We start from the raw sequence: 15,714 nt of genomic DNA, 5'->3' as shown, positions 1-15,714 counted from the left end.
GATCCTGGAATTATAGACAATTGTGAGCTGCCATGTGGGTGCTGGGAATTGAACCCGGGTCCTCTGGGAGAGCAGCCTGTTGTTCTTAACTGCTGAGCCATTTCTCCAGACCCTTGAGATGTAGTACTCCCAGCTACTATTCCAACACCACATCTACCTGCACATCACTATGCTCCCCACCATGGTGAAAATGGACTGAACTTCTGAAATTGTAAGATGACTTTCCTAATCACAAAACTAGAATTGTAGGATAGATTTTAGAACATGATTTTTCTAGGCTATTTGTATCCTATTGACTCATCCCTTTTTAATCCCTTTCTATAAACATTTCTAAACACAGAAAAGTTGTAAGAATTAAATGGTACTCACCACCCATTTCTATACTTAATATTTGGCAACTGTCTTAGTTAGGGTTTCTTATTTCTGTGAAGAGACACCATGACCATGGCAACTCTTATAAGGAAAACATTTAATTGGGGTGGCTTGCTTACAGTTTCAGAGGTTCAGTCCATTTTCACCATGGTGGGGAGCACGGTGATGTGCAGGTAGATGTGGTGTTGGAATAGTAGCTGGGAGTACTACATCTCAAGGGTCTGGAGAAATGGCTCAGCAGTTAAGAACAACAGGCTGCTCTCCCAGAGCTGGGACACTGGGTGGTATCCTGAGCATAGGAAACCTCAAAACTTGCTCCCCACCTTATTTGGAAAGACAGGGCTTTTCTCGGAGTCCGGAGCGCACTGTCTTAGCCAGACTGGCTTCCCAGCAGGCCTCCAAGACCCGCTTGTCTCCAAGGGCTCTCGGGCTCTTCGGTGGGCACTGGGGATTCAAACTCAGGTCCTCATGCTTACCCACGGAACCGTCCCACCCAACCATTTTATTGTATTTCTTCTAGAAGAAGTTTGAATTGAAAATACATAAACACGGGCTCCTCAAGGATACCTGTAATAAAACAATACTTAGAAATCCTCTTCAGCACTTGTAAATGTGGAACTGACCTTTCTGGAATCAGTAATCTTTCAAACACTTGAAAACGTGAATTGTTGACCAGGAATATTATTTGCTAAGCAAACACCAGTTTCTTCCCTCCTCAAGTTCTCCCCAGGAGGAGGAAAAATTCAAAATAATGTTGAACAGTAAGACTTCAAAGACTAGGGAAGACATGGGTTCCTAGGTCAAAGGCTGCGGTAAGAACTACGCTTGTCCGGTAGATGGCACCATTTTCTTTTTTCCAGTGTTTGCCACGCCACCCCCCGCCCGCCCCGCCCCCTGCCTTCCTATCCTTGTTTAAGTGACAGCTGACAGTAATTATGTTATTGGTGTATCTTTGGTTTCCTTACCAAAAGAAAAAATAAAACCCACTGCGGGGACGTCTAAAAGCCCCAGATGAGGACCGTCTTTGCCTTGGCTGAGTTAGCCCCACGTGGTCCCACCTCTCATCGCTTTCCCCCATTTCCTACCAGAAGTACTACCAAGGAGTAGTTAGTTGGCATGCCGGATAACAAGTTTTATAAAGTTTTTCTGCTTCTACGATAATAAAACAAATCAGAAGCCAAACACTGACTCCGGGATGAATGTTTCCTAAATAGAACAAACTACTCATCAAATTATGCAGATACCTCCCCTGGGTGGTTAACAATGAACTTCTAAAAATTCACTAACTCAGTTGTGATGGAAACGTTGGCAAACATTATGCCGCCCCACGAGCCCTTTCAATACCACAACAGATGGTAGGTGTTGTCACTCTGACAGGACCTCCTCACGACAGAAACGAAAGCCGAGGAGGGGACTAATAGAGGACTGGAAATCAGGATGCAAGCGCGGGAGCTGAAGGATGGAGGACTAAGCTCTCGGATACACCTTCAGAAACTGTGCTAGCCAGAGCAGGGCAGGCGGGATATGGGGCCCACGTTTATTTTCCCAGCCTTTTGCGCCCCAAGTCTCTGGAAAACAAGTTCTAGGGATTGGCATTTACTCTAAAAACAGGCTGGATTTGGGCGGAATCCTCTTTGTGAACACTCACATTAGAAGGTGCGGAGATGTTTAGCTTTTAGGATGTTTTAAGCTAACCCTGCATGTGGGAGACTGACCCAGGCACTTTGCAGTAGGTGACTCTGTGCAGCATCCCAGAACTTCCAGCGATAAACGCCGGTCCAGCCTAGGGCCCCGCCCGCTGCAGGCGCAGGTGAAGGCTGCACCCCACCCCCAACCCGGCGGCTCTGACAGGTGGTCTTGCCCCGCCTCTCTGTCGCCCAGGGCGTCTAGGGCCACAGCTCCAGGCCATGAGCCACAGTCGCACGCCAGGCATAGCTTGAGATAGGGCTCCTGAAGTCGGCCTTCTCCCCGAGAGCCTGGCCCGGAGACTGCAAAGCAAAGGGCATCCAGCGCCCGACTTCGGCCGAGGGTGGTCGACCAGGCACAGCTCGCTTCTCCGGGACAAGGGCCGCATGGAGTCCTGCGCTGTGCCCTTCGCCGCCCTCTGCCACTTTACGCATTCCAGACCCCAGGAACCCGTCCAAGCCCCCTGCGGCAGTGACTCCGGCTGTCCATGGTCCACACCGGTCAGCCACCCACGGGTCCCAGCAGGGCTAAAGGGTCACCGGATCTGGCGAGCCACATTCCCAAGGGCGAGCAGCGGGTGGCAGCACCGTCCCAGCTCCAGCTCCGTCCGGGTCCCCCTTCTGCTCCAGCTCTGGCGTCTCCGGTGCCCCGGCAGGCCGCTGTAAGAACACGCGGGTGGCAGCCGGGAGGAATTCGCCCGGACCCCTCCCCTTCTCCAAACTTCTGTGCTTCGCTTCTCAGATCCTCCAATCTGTGCTCTTCCGCTCCTCCCACTTGGCTCCCTTCTCCTCTATGGTCCCGGCTTAGGAATCCGTCCCTCCCTCCCCCCCAGCCCGCCGCCCGCCGGGCCCGGGGATCCTCCCCCCGACTCCCCCGCGTGCAGCCGCCGCCGCCCGGGTTCCTCTCCCCCCGCTCGGGCGCTCCCTGCCAAGCCCATGATGTAATGGTGTATGTTAATCAGTAGCATGTGGGGAGCTCCGGGCGGCTCAGTCCTTCGCGAGCCGACACTGGAGGCAGCCGCGGCGGCGGCGATAGCGCCCCGAACCCGCAGCGCTGCACTCTCCGCGCGCCGCCAGCCCCGACGGCATGGCCCGCAGCCCGCGCTCCGAGCGCCCCCAACCCCGCTGATTGCTGCCACGGCTCCGGACCCGCGCGCAGGGCCCCAAGCCGCAGGGATGAGCCGCGTAGAGGTGAGCGTCCCTTCTGCTGCACCCCCCCCCCGCCCGCCCCCGGCTAGGCACTCCGTGGTCCCTTCGACCCTAACTGGGGTGGGAGGCTTCGCGCTCCCACCCGGAACTTCTAGGCGGCAGATGTTGGAAGCGAGCGGCCCCACAGAGGGCCGGGCGGTTAGTCTTTCCTCCTGGCTGCGCCACCAGAGCTGGGATGGGACGGTAGAGCCCCCAAACCTAACTTTCTTCTTTGAGGTCCTTGCGCGCGCGCGGGGGGGGGGGGGGGTGACGGGGGGGGGGGCGTGTGCCCGAGGGAGGAATCTGCATTCCCAACCAGGACCGCCCTGCCGCTCGGGAAAGCCGTACTACAGGCTACCACGGTCCCCAAGCAAGGCGTGCTCCCACAACTGCATCGCCTTGGGCCTGGGACCCCACGGGCGAGGACACTCCAGCCGGCAGACTGCAGCGGGGTCGGGGAGCAGGATGCCTAAATCACACGCGCGCGCGCGCGTACACACACACACACACACATCTGATTGCTGCGGACCAAGCAGGCCGAAGGGAAACCTCCCCGGTGGGCTGGAGCAGCGCTAGGGAGTGAGAGCTCCGACTGAGCCTTGCCGAGCTTTGGGTAGGGAGAGTTTATTTTTGTCTCGAGCTGTCGCAGCGGCTGCTCACGGCCTAAATCCAGAGGGAAGCCTGGCGGTGGAGATGCTGGCTGTTGCTGTAGATGGAGCTGCAGCCGTACGGCTGCTTCTCCCGGAGGAGGAGGAGGAGGAGGGAGGGAGGGAGGGGAGGAATTGGAGGAGGGAGGAGGAGAGAGGGAGGAGGAAGAGGAGGAGGAGGAGGAGGCGAGGAGGAGGAGGAGGCTGGAACCTTGGCTGCCTCTGTCACCGCCTCTGCTTTGCATTAGCCCCCACCCCACCCCCCGCGCCCCTTCGCAGCCGCATTGCAAGTTTTCAGCGCGGGGAGGATCTGTTGCTGGTGCTGGCGTTCGCAGACACAGCCCTGGAGGCCACCCCGGGTGGGGCGTGCGAGGGAGCACTAGCGGGTCACAGCCGCAGCAACAGGAAGCCGCGGGGTCTCCTCCCGCACCTGGGAGGGAAGCTGTGCAATAGCTCAGCTTGCGCATCCGAGTGTGGAGGGGCCGGCTGGAATTTGGGGGACTTGCCTCCGCGGGACACCCCCAACCTTGGCTTCCACATTCCCCCCGCCCCACCGGGCTCCCTCTGATGCTCGGGTCCCCCTAGACGCTCTCCTCGGGGGGCAGAGGTCTCACTGCAGCTCTTTCTGTCCTTTCAGTAGTGATTGCCGCTTGGGAATGCGGGTGTGAAGGGTCCGAGCTGCCGCCCAGCGGGGAGGAGACCCCGGGACGCCGGAAATCACCATCCTGAAGCTACGAGAAAAGGGGAAAGAGCATTCTTCATTCAGTTTTGTGCCTTGTGAGGGATTTATATTTTTAATCGCTATTTTTTACAAAAGAAACATCTCTGTGCTACCGTCTGTCACCGTCTCGGGGGAATCAGCCAGAACCACCGGAACGTAACTGAACCAAGAGAGAGAGAGAGAGAGAGAGGCAGGAGCCGAGTCAGTACCTGCAGCGCCCGGACACCCGAGACCTTGGAACCGGAACGCGTCTCGGGAGGCCGCGGGGCTGCGGCTCCGCCAAACTTTGGGGCGGGCAGGGGCGCCGAGAGGCTTCGTAGACGGAGGGCGGCCCCCTAACCATGATGTTTCGCGACCAGGTCGGGGTGCTGGCGGGCTGGTTTAAGGGCTGGAACGAGTGCGAGCAGACTGTTGCGCTGCTGTCGCTGCTCAAGCGCGTGAGCCAGACCCAGGCCCGCTTCCTCCAGCTCTGCCTGGAGCACTCGCTGGCCGACTGCGCCGAGCTGCACGTCCTGGAAGGAGAGGCCAACAGCCCGGGTAAGTGCGCGGCCGCGGCTCCCGCGGCTCCCCGGGAATCCAGACTCCCCGCCTCCGGCCCGGGCCCCGCCCCCCCAGCCTCCACTCCGCGGGGACCTCATCCTCACTGGCCCCCGGGGCTCTGGGCATCTGCCTGGACCCGGTCCCTCTTCACCTCCTCTGTCCGCTTTGGGGCTTTGCCCATTGTGAACTCCTTAGTCCATTCCGTGTGGTAGCTACGGTAGCATGAATGATTGATTTTTCTCTCCTGCGCTTTCCTTGGAAATAAGTAAGTCAGGTCACGTAGAGTCTGGATTTTCTGCGCCCCCCCCCCCCCCCCCCGCTCCTTTCGGGTAACGTGGCTCGCTGGCTTTCAGCAATACACCAGGAAGCTCGGGACTGCCCCTCCAGTCGCCGAGCTCAGACAGGCTGTAAGAATACCTGAAAATTAAATTTTATTATTCCTTCTCCTCCAACCCCTACGGATAGCACGGTTTTAGAGGTTTGTCTTCCGAATAATATGTAGGTGACGCTATAGGCTGTCAAAATGACATTTGCAGCATGGCTGTGATGTGGCTACACTTATTGGTCATGACGTTATCCGCATTGATAAGGGATCTTGTGGGAAGAGCAGGCATGGCTTGGGCTCCACAGTGTGTGGCTTTTATGAGGAAACTTTAAGGAACAGAACAGAATTGTTTCTTAGTAACCTTTTAGTATTTACAGACACAGCAACTACTACAGAAAGTAAATATAGTCGGAACGTCCAGCGGTTTGCCATCTGCCATTATGGGTGGTGATAGACTCAAATTATATCTCGAGTAAGGGGAGGCTGGGGATCGGGGAAGGTGTAGGAGAGCCTGGCGATTGTGATATTTTTGGGGGGCAGGGAAATTCTTTGGTTCTTTCTGCTGCAGGAGGGTGAACAGAGCCCCCAGTGTTTATGCAGAGTAAAGAACGCAGGGTCCTCTTCCAGCTGTTCCATGTTAGCTGTGAGTCTGCAAGACTCCCGGGGTCTGGGTTGCCATTTGTTGACAAGGTCCAGCCCAGGGCAGCGGGGGGGGGGGGGGGGGGGGGGGGGTTGGAGGTTGCTGAAGTGAGTGAGTCTTTAGGACAGGCAGAGGAGGGCTTGTGGCTTCCTCATTCCTCCAGCCTGATACAGCGCTTACGATGCTGAAAACACTAGAATGGGATGTTTCCTTATATAGAATCATAGGGTGGAAGTGGAGCGAGAGATCCTGCGGGCCTTTTCCTGACCTCATCCAAAGGGTCCTGAACTGCCAAGTATGGAGGGTCATCCTGAGACTCCATTCAGCCCCAGCCTGGCAGCCCAGGTCAGCTACTCAGAAGGGCACAGCGGCTGGGCCCCCTTGCTGAAGCTTGAATGCTACATTTATAAATAGCTGAAGGCCAACCTCGTTCCTCTGGGTGTAGACGCATGACTAGGGTAACTGATGATCTGTCCACCTCGCTTCTGTCCTTAATGTCAAAGCATAGCTTTTCACCTGCTTTAGCTTGCTTCCTTGGGTTTGACAAACAAGATTATGTAAACTTTTCCTTTTGTAGAATGCAGAGTATCTAAATACAGTCATTTGTATCCAGTGTTGACTTCAGGAGGCCCAGGGGCTGGTTAAACTAACAATAATTTGTCTTTATGCTATTCAGATGTTGATGCAACATTTTTTCCCTTTGAGTAATGGTGAGGATTCCCCCCCCCCCATACCGTAGCTATCAAGCCAGTAAGTAAAGCAATTAAATGTATGATACTAAAAATAAATGGCTTCATTTAAAAAACTCTTATAATGTAACACAAAAATAATTGAAATTCTCTGTTTTTGTGGCACATTTGATAATTTTTCTCTCTTAAACTTAAAAAAAACTTACATAAAATACTGACCAATTTGTGCTTCTACAGGATGTAGAAATATAAAACACGAAACCAGTATATATGATAGGAATAATTTTCCTGCTTATGGATTAATCTTTCAACCTAAATATTTTTCCTTCATGGAAACATTTTGCTCTTGTTCTTTTGTGTGGCCAGGTTGTTGGGGGAGGTGATGTGATGGTTTACAGTCTGGGGGTGGAGAACATAAAGAGCATCCACATGTGTCCCAGCAAACCTGTTGCACTTCTCTGCTTATCTGGAACTTAGCCAAGGACCAGGAAATGGGCAAAAGAATCTGCTTAGCAACCAAAGAAGATGAAATAAAATGCATAGGAAACCTGACTTTCTCGGACCACACTATTTTCCTAGATACCGTCCTTTTTCTTCTGACGCCGGACCTTATGCAGTCTAGCCTGGCCTCAAACCTGCTGTGTTCGCACCTCAAACTCTTGATCTTTCCAAGGGCTGAGGTCAGAGGTGTGTGCCATCACACTGGTTTATGAGGTGCTGGGCATTGGACTCAGGGCCTTGTGTGTGTTTGAGGCAAGCACTCTATCAAACTGGGTTACATCCCCCAGGTGCATACAACCCTTAAAACATTTTAAAATATAGTCCGCATAGTTATGCATTTAGAAGAGGGTGAGAAGCTTCTGTAACCAGCAGTGAAGAGTGACTCCGAGTAACATGACGTCTAGGAAAGACAGAAAAAGTATAACTCTAGACTCAAGAATTGGATTAAAAACCTTGAAGTCTTGGGACTACTAAGATAGGCACTCGTAACTGGCTCTATGGTCATCTCTATATAATAATATAAATGAATGATTGCTGTCTCCTGGTGATAGCAGCAAAGCATCCAAAGGTACCTTTAAAACACATTCTTTAAGAAGACAAGAAAATGTTCAGTATACATGGGGAATATTTACGCCCAAGGTAATTAACCTCCAAACTGCTCTGGTGAGCTTCAGCAATTCAGAGAGCTAGGCTGTGCAGAGTGACTCATTCATTGAGTGGCTGAGATTTTCCATACCCTAGTCACCTGTGTCATTTATTTTGTAATCAACAATTAAAATATACGCACATTTCTTTTCATGTTTGGAGATTTAAAAATTCGGTAGACGAGGATCAAATTTGCATCTGAGGCTTTATTTTATTCTTATGAAGAAAAGCATTACTATGAACTGGCCTTCAATAGACTGCACATTGAGCATGGTTCACTGGAGATCTGTGGGATGTGCTTCGACACTAATTTTTCATTTCCTTAACCTTACTGAGAATCTAGTAGCTGGGTGGTGGTGGCGGTGGCGGCGGCGGCGGCGGCAGCGGTGGTGGCAGCGGTGGTGGCGCACGCCTTTAATTCCAGCACTTGGGAAGCAGAGGCAGGTGGATCTCTGTAAGTTCAAGGGTCTACAGAACAAGTCCCATGATACGAAGGCTACACAAAGAAACCCTGTCTTTAAAAAAACAAGAAAAAAAAAACCAAAGAAAAAAATCTAGTGATTCACCGATTTGTTCTTTGCCTCGGGTTTATAACCATCAGAGATACAAAGGAGGTAGTTGACTCAGTTCCTACTGTGGCTTTGATGTGGAATGTCCCTAAAGGTCTATGTGTTAAAGCCTTGATTTCCAGCTTCGAAATTCTGCATCATGGTGGTACCTCTAAGAGGGGTCTGGTGGGAGCCTCTGAATCATGGAGGATGTCCCCTGGGAGAGAATAGTGGGTTTGCTCCTTCCTCTTCTCTTTGGCTCTCTCACCCTGAGGAGGTGAATGTTTTCACTTTGCCGTGATGTAATACGGTGGTCCCAAGGCAACAGGGCCAACTGTCCATGGACTGAAACCTCCAACACTATGAGCCCCAATCTTTTCTCTTCCTAAGTTGACCACACAGGCACTGGCTGCAGCCACAGAAACTGACTGATGCAGTTCCCCTGTATTAGTGCAACTCATTTGCCTCTGCACACTCCTGACTTCGTCAAGGATGGCCGTCATGTTCCCTCTAAGTAACAGCTTGTTTCCAGAACCCTCGTGACCTTAAAAAAGGGCCAGTCCAGGTTCACATTGTGACGTTGCTGGTCTCCGTTTATAGCAACAGTTTCTGGGACTAGCAGGCGCTTTGATTCTAGCAGAGTGGCAGCAGAGAAAGTCTACAACTCCACTCAAAGTTTAGCAAAGAGTAACAGATTATGTGGCATTGTTCACGACCGTTTGTCATTTGTACATTTTGTCAGTGGAAAGTGTGTGATAAATCACGGTCTACAAGCTAATCCATAAGGACTTTTAACTCACAAATAGCATGTATTTTGAGGGGAACTATGTGTGTTCATAGTAAGTTAATGTCAAAAAGAAAGATTGTTGCTTACCTGTAATTAAATACCAGAGGCTGGACTATCTAAAGTGGGAACACTTGAGACAAGGATGGCTGGAGGTTGGGGGGCACTAGTGAGGTGCATCTGCTGTCATTAGTTGGTGGAGAGGCTGGTTCTGTGCGTTTTATGGCTTTGAGTTCACATAGTACCAGTGTGCTGTTTTCTATCCTCAGTTGACTTTTTAGATCACAGATGGAGTAAAAAGAGAACAGCAGAGGAGGTTTTCTTGATGATGTGATAAGATATTATTTGTAGTTTTTTCGTTCATTCATTCACTCAACAAACACTTTCTGATTGCCTGCTGTTTCTCTGGCCCAGTGTTATACAGTGGGGATACAGAGATACCCACTGTATTCCAGTGCCTGGTACTTGATAGATATTTTCAGGGTTGAGTGAATAACTAATTCCCTGAAGGTGCTGAAACATGGGTATGGTCATAAAACATATGAAAGTAGGCATACTGAGGGGCAGTGTGAACAGAGCAGCAAGTTGCTCCAGCAAAGGTGGAGAAGACTTCATTGAGCTGAATATGTGTTCGAGTTGAATCTTGAATGGTGACTGTGGACTGGTTCTGTAACCAGAAGATTACGTGAGAAGGCAAAGTGGCATTTCCAAAGCACAGGGGACAGCATTGGTACAACCGTGCCGGTCAGGCGGGGAACTGTGACGGTGGAGTCGCTGAGCTCTAAGATGCAGAAGCTAAAAACAGAAGTGGTGTGTGTGCACGGTGTGGCCAGCCAAGGAATTTGGAATTCATTCTGCAGAAGTGACTGAAAGCCCTGGTGGACTCATATGCAGGGGGCATGCTGAGAAGGAAGAGAAAAGGGGCTCACTGATGGGAGGGATGTGTTGGATACAAGTATTGTAGATTCGTATAATGTGTTTGGTGTGTCTGCATGTTATGTGGGTTGTGTGGTGTGTGCAACGTGTATGCATGGTGTGTGGGTGTGAGTACTGTGGTATGTGGATTTGTATGTGGTATAGACAGTGTAGTGTGTGTGGTATGTACATGTGGCATGTTGTATATGGATGTATGGCGTTTGTGGATATTATATATGTGGTGTATCACAGTAGTGTAGCTGGTGTATGAGTTATGGCATATTGATAGTATGGTGCATATGTGATGTATATGACTGGTCTGTGGTGGGTGTGTGTGGTAGGTATATGATGTGTGTGACCTGTGTATGGATGTGTGTATATGTACGGTGTGGAGTGTAAATGGTGAGGCATTTGGATTTGTATGTGTGGTATGGGTAGTGTAATGTGTCTGGTGGATGTATGTTGTATGTGTGTGAGTAGTATGATGTGTGGGTTGTGTGATTGCCATGTAGGAATGTAGGTATGTTGTATGTGCAGATGTATATGCTGCATACACCATGGGTGTGAATAGTATGGGTCTGTGGGTATGTTTAGTATGGATAGTGTGGTATGTGAGGTGTGTATAGGATTAAGTATGGCATGTGTGTCAGTATTGTGCTTTGTGGGCGCACTGGACAACATAGGTAGTATGATGTACATGATGTGTGGGTATGAGTAGTGTGACATGTGGGCACGTGTGTGTTGAGTGCTGAACTTGTGGGGAAAAGCTGACCTGGAATATATGCCCATCCCCCAGTATAAAGCAGTGGGGAAGAGAGGCAACTTGATTCTGGCAGTTTCCATTGGCACATTTGTCTCAGGCGGTGTAGGTGGTGTCAGCATCACTGTTAAGGGAAGAAAGAAGGACTGAGCTAGAGAGAAAAGGAAGGTTTTGTCCCCAAGCTCATTCATCTCTACCTGCAGGCAGGCAGAAGTTATAGAGGATTCTTGAAGTGCAAATCTGAGATCCATCCAACAAGACTACCAAGTTAATTTGTGAGCTTCAATTTTCTCGTGATAATGGTGATAAACTTCATTGTTCATTGTCTGTAAGTTCCCAGTTACTGATCCAACAAGACTCTGTTTTATCCTTCAGGTTTGAACTTGCCTCTCATTATATGGAACTGGCGTAGCATTATTTTCCTCAATGGAGATCTTTGCATTTAAAAATTATCAAGAAGAGGTTGGGGCCTGCTGGAAAGACATGACTAGCATGCACCAGCTTCTGTGTTTTAGCTTGGTTATTCTAAAAATTGTAGCCCTGACTTAATGTTCCCAATGACCTTTTTTTTTTTTCCCTTCAGTTGGTGAATGTGAGAAGAAGTCATTAGGTTAAGTGACTATACAGGCAGGGCTTCTGTATGATATGCGGTTCAGGTAGGGTATTGCCATTTATCCTTGGGATGGTCTGGAGTAGTCCAGCAAGTTACAACTGTGAATTGTAGCCAGTGCTATGGGTCACGCCCTGTGCTGTGAGTGACTTGGGTTTGGTTATTTACTGTGGGTCACCACCAGCTTCAGCAACTAGGATATGTTATAATCCAGCTCATCAAAGCAAACACAAGATAGACTTCACAGCAGTCCAGTTGGCTTGTTTATGTCTTCGTAAACAAGCAAGGGGAAACTGAAGGCTGGGTGGGCCGAGAAGTAACCTACGCTCCCAGAGTCCTGCAGAGGTGTGATTCTGAAGGGAAGGGGCAGGATGGAGAAGAGGAGTTGGAAGGTCCTCAGTCATCTGCAAAGTGCCTTATTTGCCAGGCAAAATGGGGAGCTCAGAACTTTGTGGTTTTCTTAATATAATCACTACTTGAGTTTGTCACCTGGCCCTGCCCTTTCGTCCCCCTAATCGCTTCTCCCGAGGCCTGACAGAACTCACTCCACAGTCACAGATTAAGATGCCGAATCATGCGTCTCATCTGAGCTATTTTTTGCTTCTGTGGAAGCTGCCCGAGGCAGGATTCTCCCAAAGAAAGCAGAACTTTCAGAACTAGAGCAAGTGTTCCCTCTTAGTGTGCCAGTCAAGATTTAGGCTCTATCCTGAAGCCTGAAACCCCAGAGCCAGTGTGGAATGCCCAAGAACTGGCTTTCTCTTCTGTAGGAGCCTGGGACTCCTTGGGTCTCAGAAGCCAGTCTGTGGACTTGGTTTCCACTCCAAATATCAACATGGAGTACAGTCTTACGGTCTTAGTTTACTGGATAAAGCCCACATAGTCCCGTGCCTTCTTCTACACTCTAGATATGACCATTTGGGTGGTACCAAGAGATGAACGCACAATAAGAAAGTGTGGAGCCAGGTTCTTAGGACACACAAACTCCCCAACTCCCCAAACTCTGGGTACTTTGCCAAGGAGTGGAGCCCTGGTAGTAATTCATCTCAAGGAGCTTCCACTCAACTGGAAAAAAAACAAACACAGATGTAATAATTCCACCATAAACAGTCGCTCTGTGTTATGATTCTATCGATAGGCCCTAACTGGACTTGACTGAAGGGGCAAGAGCTGGGTTGTTTGGGTTGTTCAAGAAGCTGAATGGATGTATAATGTTTGGAAGGTGTGCTTCGGTGCTCATAAGACATCTGTCTCTTTAGTGTGGCTGATGCCAATTTCACTAGGAAAATCACACATACAAAGGAGACTCCAGGTATGCGCCACATTAGGGGCAGGCATCATGGCCGTTAGTAGATGAACATGTTAGAGAGGGAAGCATGAGACATATCGGGGTCAGTTCGGGCAGTCATAGTTTCAAAGACATTTACATGTTGGAAAACAAAACATCTGATTCTTTAATTAAAAAAAAAAACTCTCTGAAGGTCCATAAAAGTCTGAGATGTTAATGGTTCTCTTGGTTCCTCACAGTGTAATGCTTTTGCAGGGAACCTTGTTTAGGATCTCACATTAAGCAACAGCTTCTCAAGCATTGGCCGTGAAAGAGGAAGCAACTTAGGCTCATCTTTCTCCAAGTTTCTTAGACAAACAAATTTATCCTGGGGGCTTGATCCAGAAACTCTGATTCAGGACGTCCACAGTGAGGCCGGATTCTTCTTTGAGCTGAGCTCCGTCTGGCGGTGCTGGCGCTGGAGGTCTGTGGGTCTGACTGAGCAGAAAGAACACTGTATGACAGAGGTCAGGAAGTGGAGAGGTGCTTTGAGGCAGCGACGCTCAAGCTCCAGGTGTGTCTCCAAAGATTTTCATTTGCACATGTAAACTTACATGGAAGTTTGTGGGACATGGATGCCCCAGCCCTCTACTGGATGTTTGAAAGTCTGTGGCCACACACTGATTTCCCCAGGCTCCTAGGTGGGACATTGGTTGACAGTCATGAGCAGTTGATCTGGGATTAGGATCAGACTCTCCTAAGCCCACTTCTTATTCTGCTTTGTCCGATTCCACCCAGTGTCATTCAGCCACTAGTGTCTTCATCCAAGGGTGTGTTCTAAACTGGTCACTTTTCTTCTGACAACTTGAACTTGTTGTATATGGGAAAGGTGATGTACCTAGTCTTTCTCTATAGTTCCATGGTAACTTCACCAACAGAATGAAGCAAATCTTTTCCTCTGGTGACAGCCATCTTTAGAAGGTAAGGGAGGAAAGGATAGAACAGGATGCTTCTGGGGACTCCCTGTGGTCACTCCTAACTAGAAATTCATACCCAGCTAGCTCCCCAGGCAGGCTTTGGACAATGGTTGTTTTGCTCCAAGAGTATACAGTATACCAGTGATGTTAATGTGTCTCATACAAGGGAATCGCTGGCCTACCATCCTTTTCAAGTGTTATTCAGACACACAGGCACTGAGCCAGGTGTGATCACTCATTACACCACCCGACTTTTTATATATGACTTTCAGTCATCATTCATTTTCTGATTCTTGGACTTGTCTCTCGAAGCCTGAAGTGAGCCTGCATTTGAGGAAGGCAGAGCTGGGCCCTGTCATGGCATTGCCCTGAGCCTTATGGATTAACTCTACCGAAATTTCCAAGCATTCTGATGATCCTGATGATCATTTTCATGATCCTGATGAGACATATCAGGGATGGTTTTTGGGCCAGTACAAGCAGTCATGATTTCAAAGATGTTTACATGTAGGAAAACAAAACACACGATCTGTTCATATCATCGCGGTCATAGAAAATGATGCTCTGGGAAAGACACTGTTTTTTACATTTAAAATATTGCTGATGCTGGGGTCTGCAGGGGTGAGCTGGAGAGAACAAGAATGTGAATTCCAGAGGCCGGAGCAGCAGCGGCGGGGGTGGGGGGTGGGGGTGGGGTGGCGGGCAGGCATCTCTTCCCACTGCCTCAGCTTTCTCTCACACAGCAGTCATTGGAATTTCTGAAATTGCGTATCCTGATTTGTCAGTAGAATCTGTTGTCTGCGTGCAGCATAAATACATAGCATTGCCACGCACTGCATGCATTTCTGTCTGTGCATGGGCACCGATGTGTGATGTCTGCAGTCAAGAGCATGACCACCATGATGATGCCAAAGTACTCTTGCATTTTTGAAGAGAGGATAGGATAGAGGCAGCACCAAAGCCTACGGCTAAGTCATAGGTCCAGTGTGAAAATGGAAAAGGAAGGGGAAGTTGGGTCTGGTGTTGCATACCTGTAACTCTAGTACCCCAGAGGCTGAAATAGGAAGACTGAGTATTTAAGGCTAGCCTGGGCTACCTGATCATCTACTGTCTCCAAAAGAACAGGAGGAGGAGGAAGAAGAGGAGGAGGTGGGTTCTGTGTATCATTGGGATTGTTCAGGTGCACGTTTTCTTGCGCGGTATTCTGGAAGGGCATAGAAACCGTGATTCGTGCAGTTGGAGAGATGGCTTAGTGCATGAAGTGCTTTTTGTACAAGCATGAGGATCTGGGTTCGATCCCCAGCACCTACATAAAAGTGAGACACATGCCTGGAATCCCAGACTGGAAGGAGGAAATAGGTGGGTACTGGGGGATCCCTGGCTAGCCAGTGTAGTTGAAAGGGCAAGTTCCAGGGTTAGAGAGAGAACCTATCTCAAAAAAATAAAAAAAAAAAAGGTAAAAGGTAGAGAATGATAGAGAGAGGAAGACACCTAATGTTGACCTTTGGTCTCTGCATGTGCACTTATGTGTACAACACACACACACACACACACACACACACACACACACACACACACACTATGACTTGCAAGCACTGGGTGAAGAAATGGGAACAGCCTGGTTTTTCTGAGAATGGGAAGGCTGTACCATGCAGGGTTAATGTCATTTCTCTTTTGACAGGGTGGTGGAAGAGAGGGAAGGAGAGAGCATTCACTGAGAGGCTGCTGTGTTCCGGGCAGTTACAGGAATTCGGGTGGGCGTCTCTCATTTAAGTTTTAACACAGCTTTGACAAAGCCCCCATTTCCTGATGAGTCAAAATGAAGAGTTGGGGATGGCTGAGTCTAGTGTGCGGCCTTAGGATGGCTTCAGCGATTGACAGGCTTGGCTCTGGTGGCTGTCAG

General features: G+C 49.7%; 1 protein-coding gene across 5 annotated transcripts in view; it reads left to right on the top strand.

Annotated features, from left to right (window-relative positions):
- The window catches only part of Samd4a (sterile alpha motif domain containing 4A), a 250,240-nt gene that overhangs the window by 21,510 nt on the left and 213,016 nt on the right, over nucleotides 1–15,714 (top strand). The window contains exons 1-2 of one of the 5 annotated variants that reach the window (XM_052733423.1): nucleotides 2,921–3,248; nucleotides 4,533–5,150. The exons of 1 other annotated variant lie outside the window; for it this stretch is intronic. In XM_052733423.1, the coding sequence (XP_052589383.1) occupies nucleotides 4,955–5,150 (196 nt within the window). In that variant the 5' untranslated portion in view covers nucleotides 2,921–3,248; nucleotides 4,533–4,954. Of the gene's footprint in view, nucleotides 1–2,920; nucleotides 3,249–3,731; nucleotides 3,859–4,529; nucleotides 5,151–15,714 lie in introns of those variants that run through there. 3 more of the 5 variants (XM_052733421.1, XM_052733424.1, XM_052733422.1) reach the window with 3 other exon arrangements.

This window comes from Peromyscus californicus, unplaced genomic scaffold (assembly GCF_007827085.1).
Source record: "Peromyscus californicus insignis strain IS unplaced genomic scaffold, ASM782708v3 Scaffold_12__1_contigs__length_115047231, whole genome shotgun sequence".
Lineage (NCBI taxonomy): Eukaryota > Metazoa > Chordata > Mammalia > Rodentia > Cricetidae > Peromyscus > Peromyscus californicus.
Note: the sequence above shows the minus strand (reverse complement) of the source record. Positions and strands in the feature narration are given on the sequence as shown.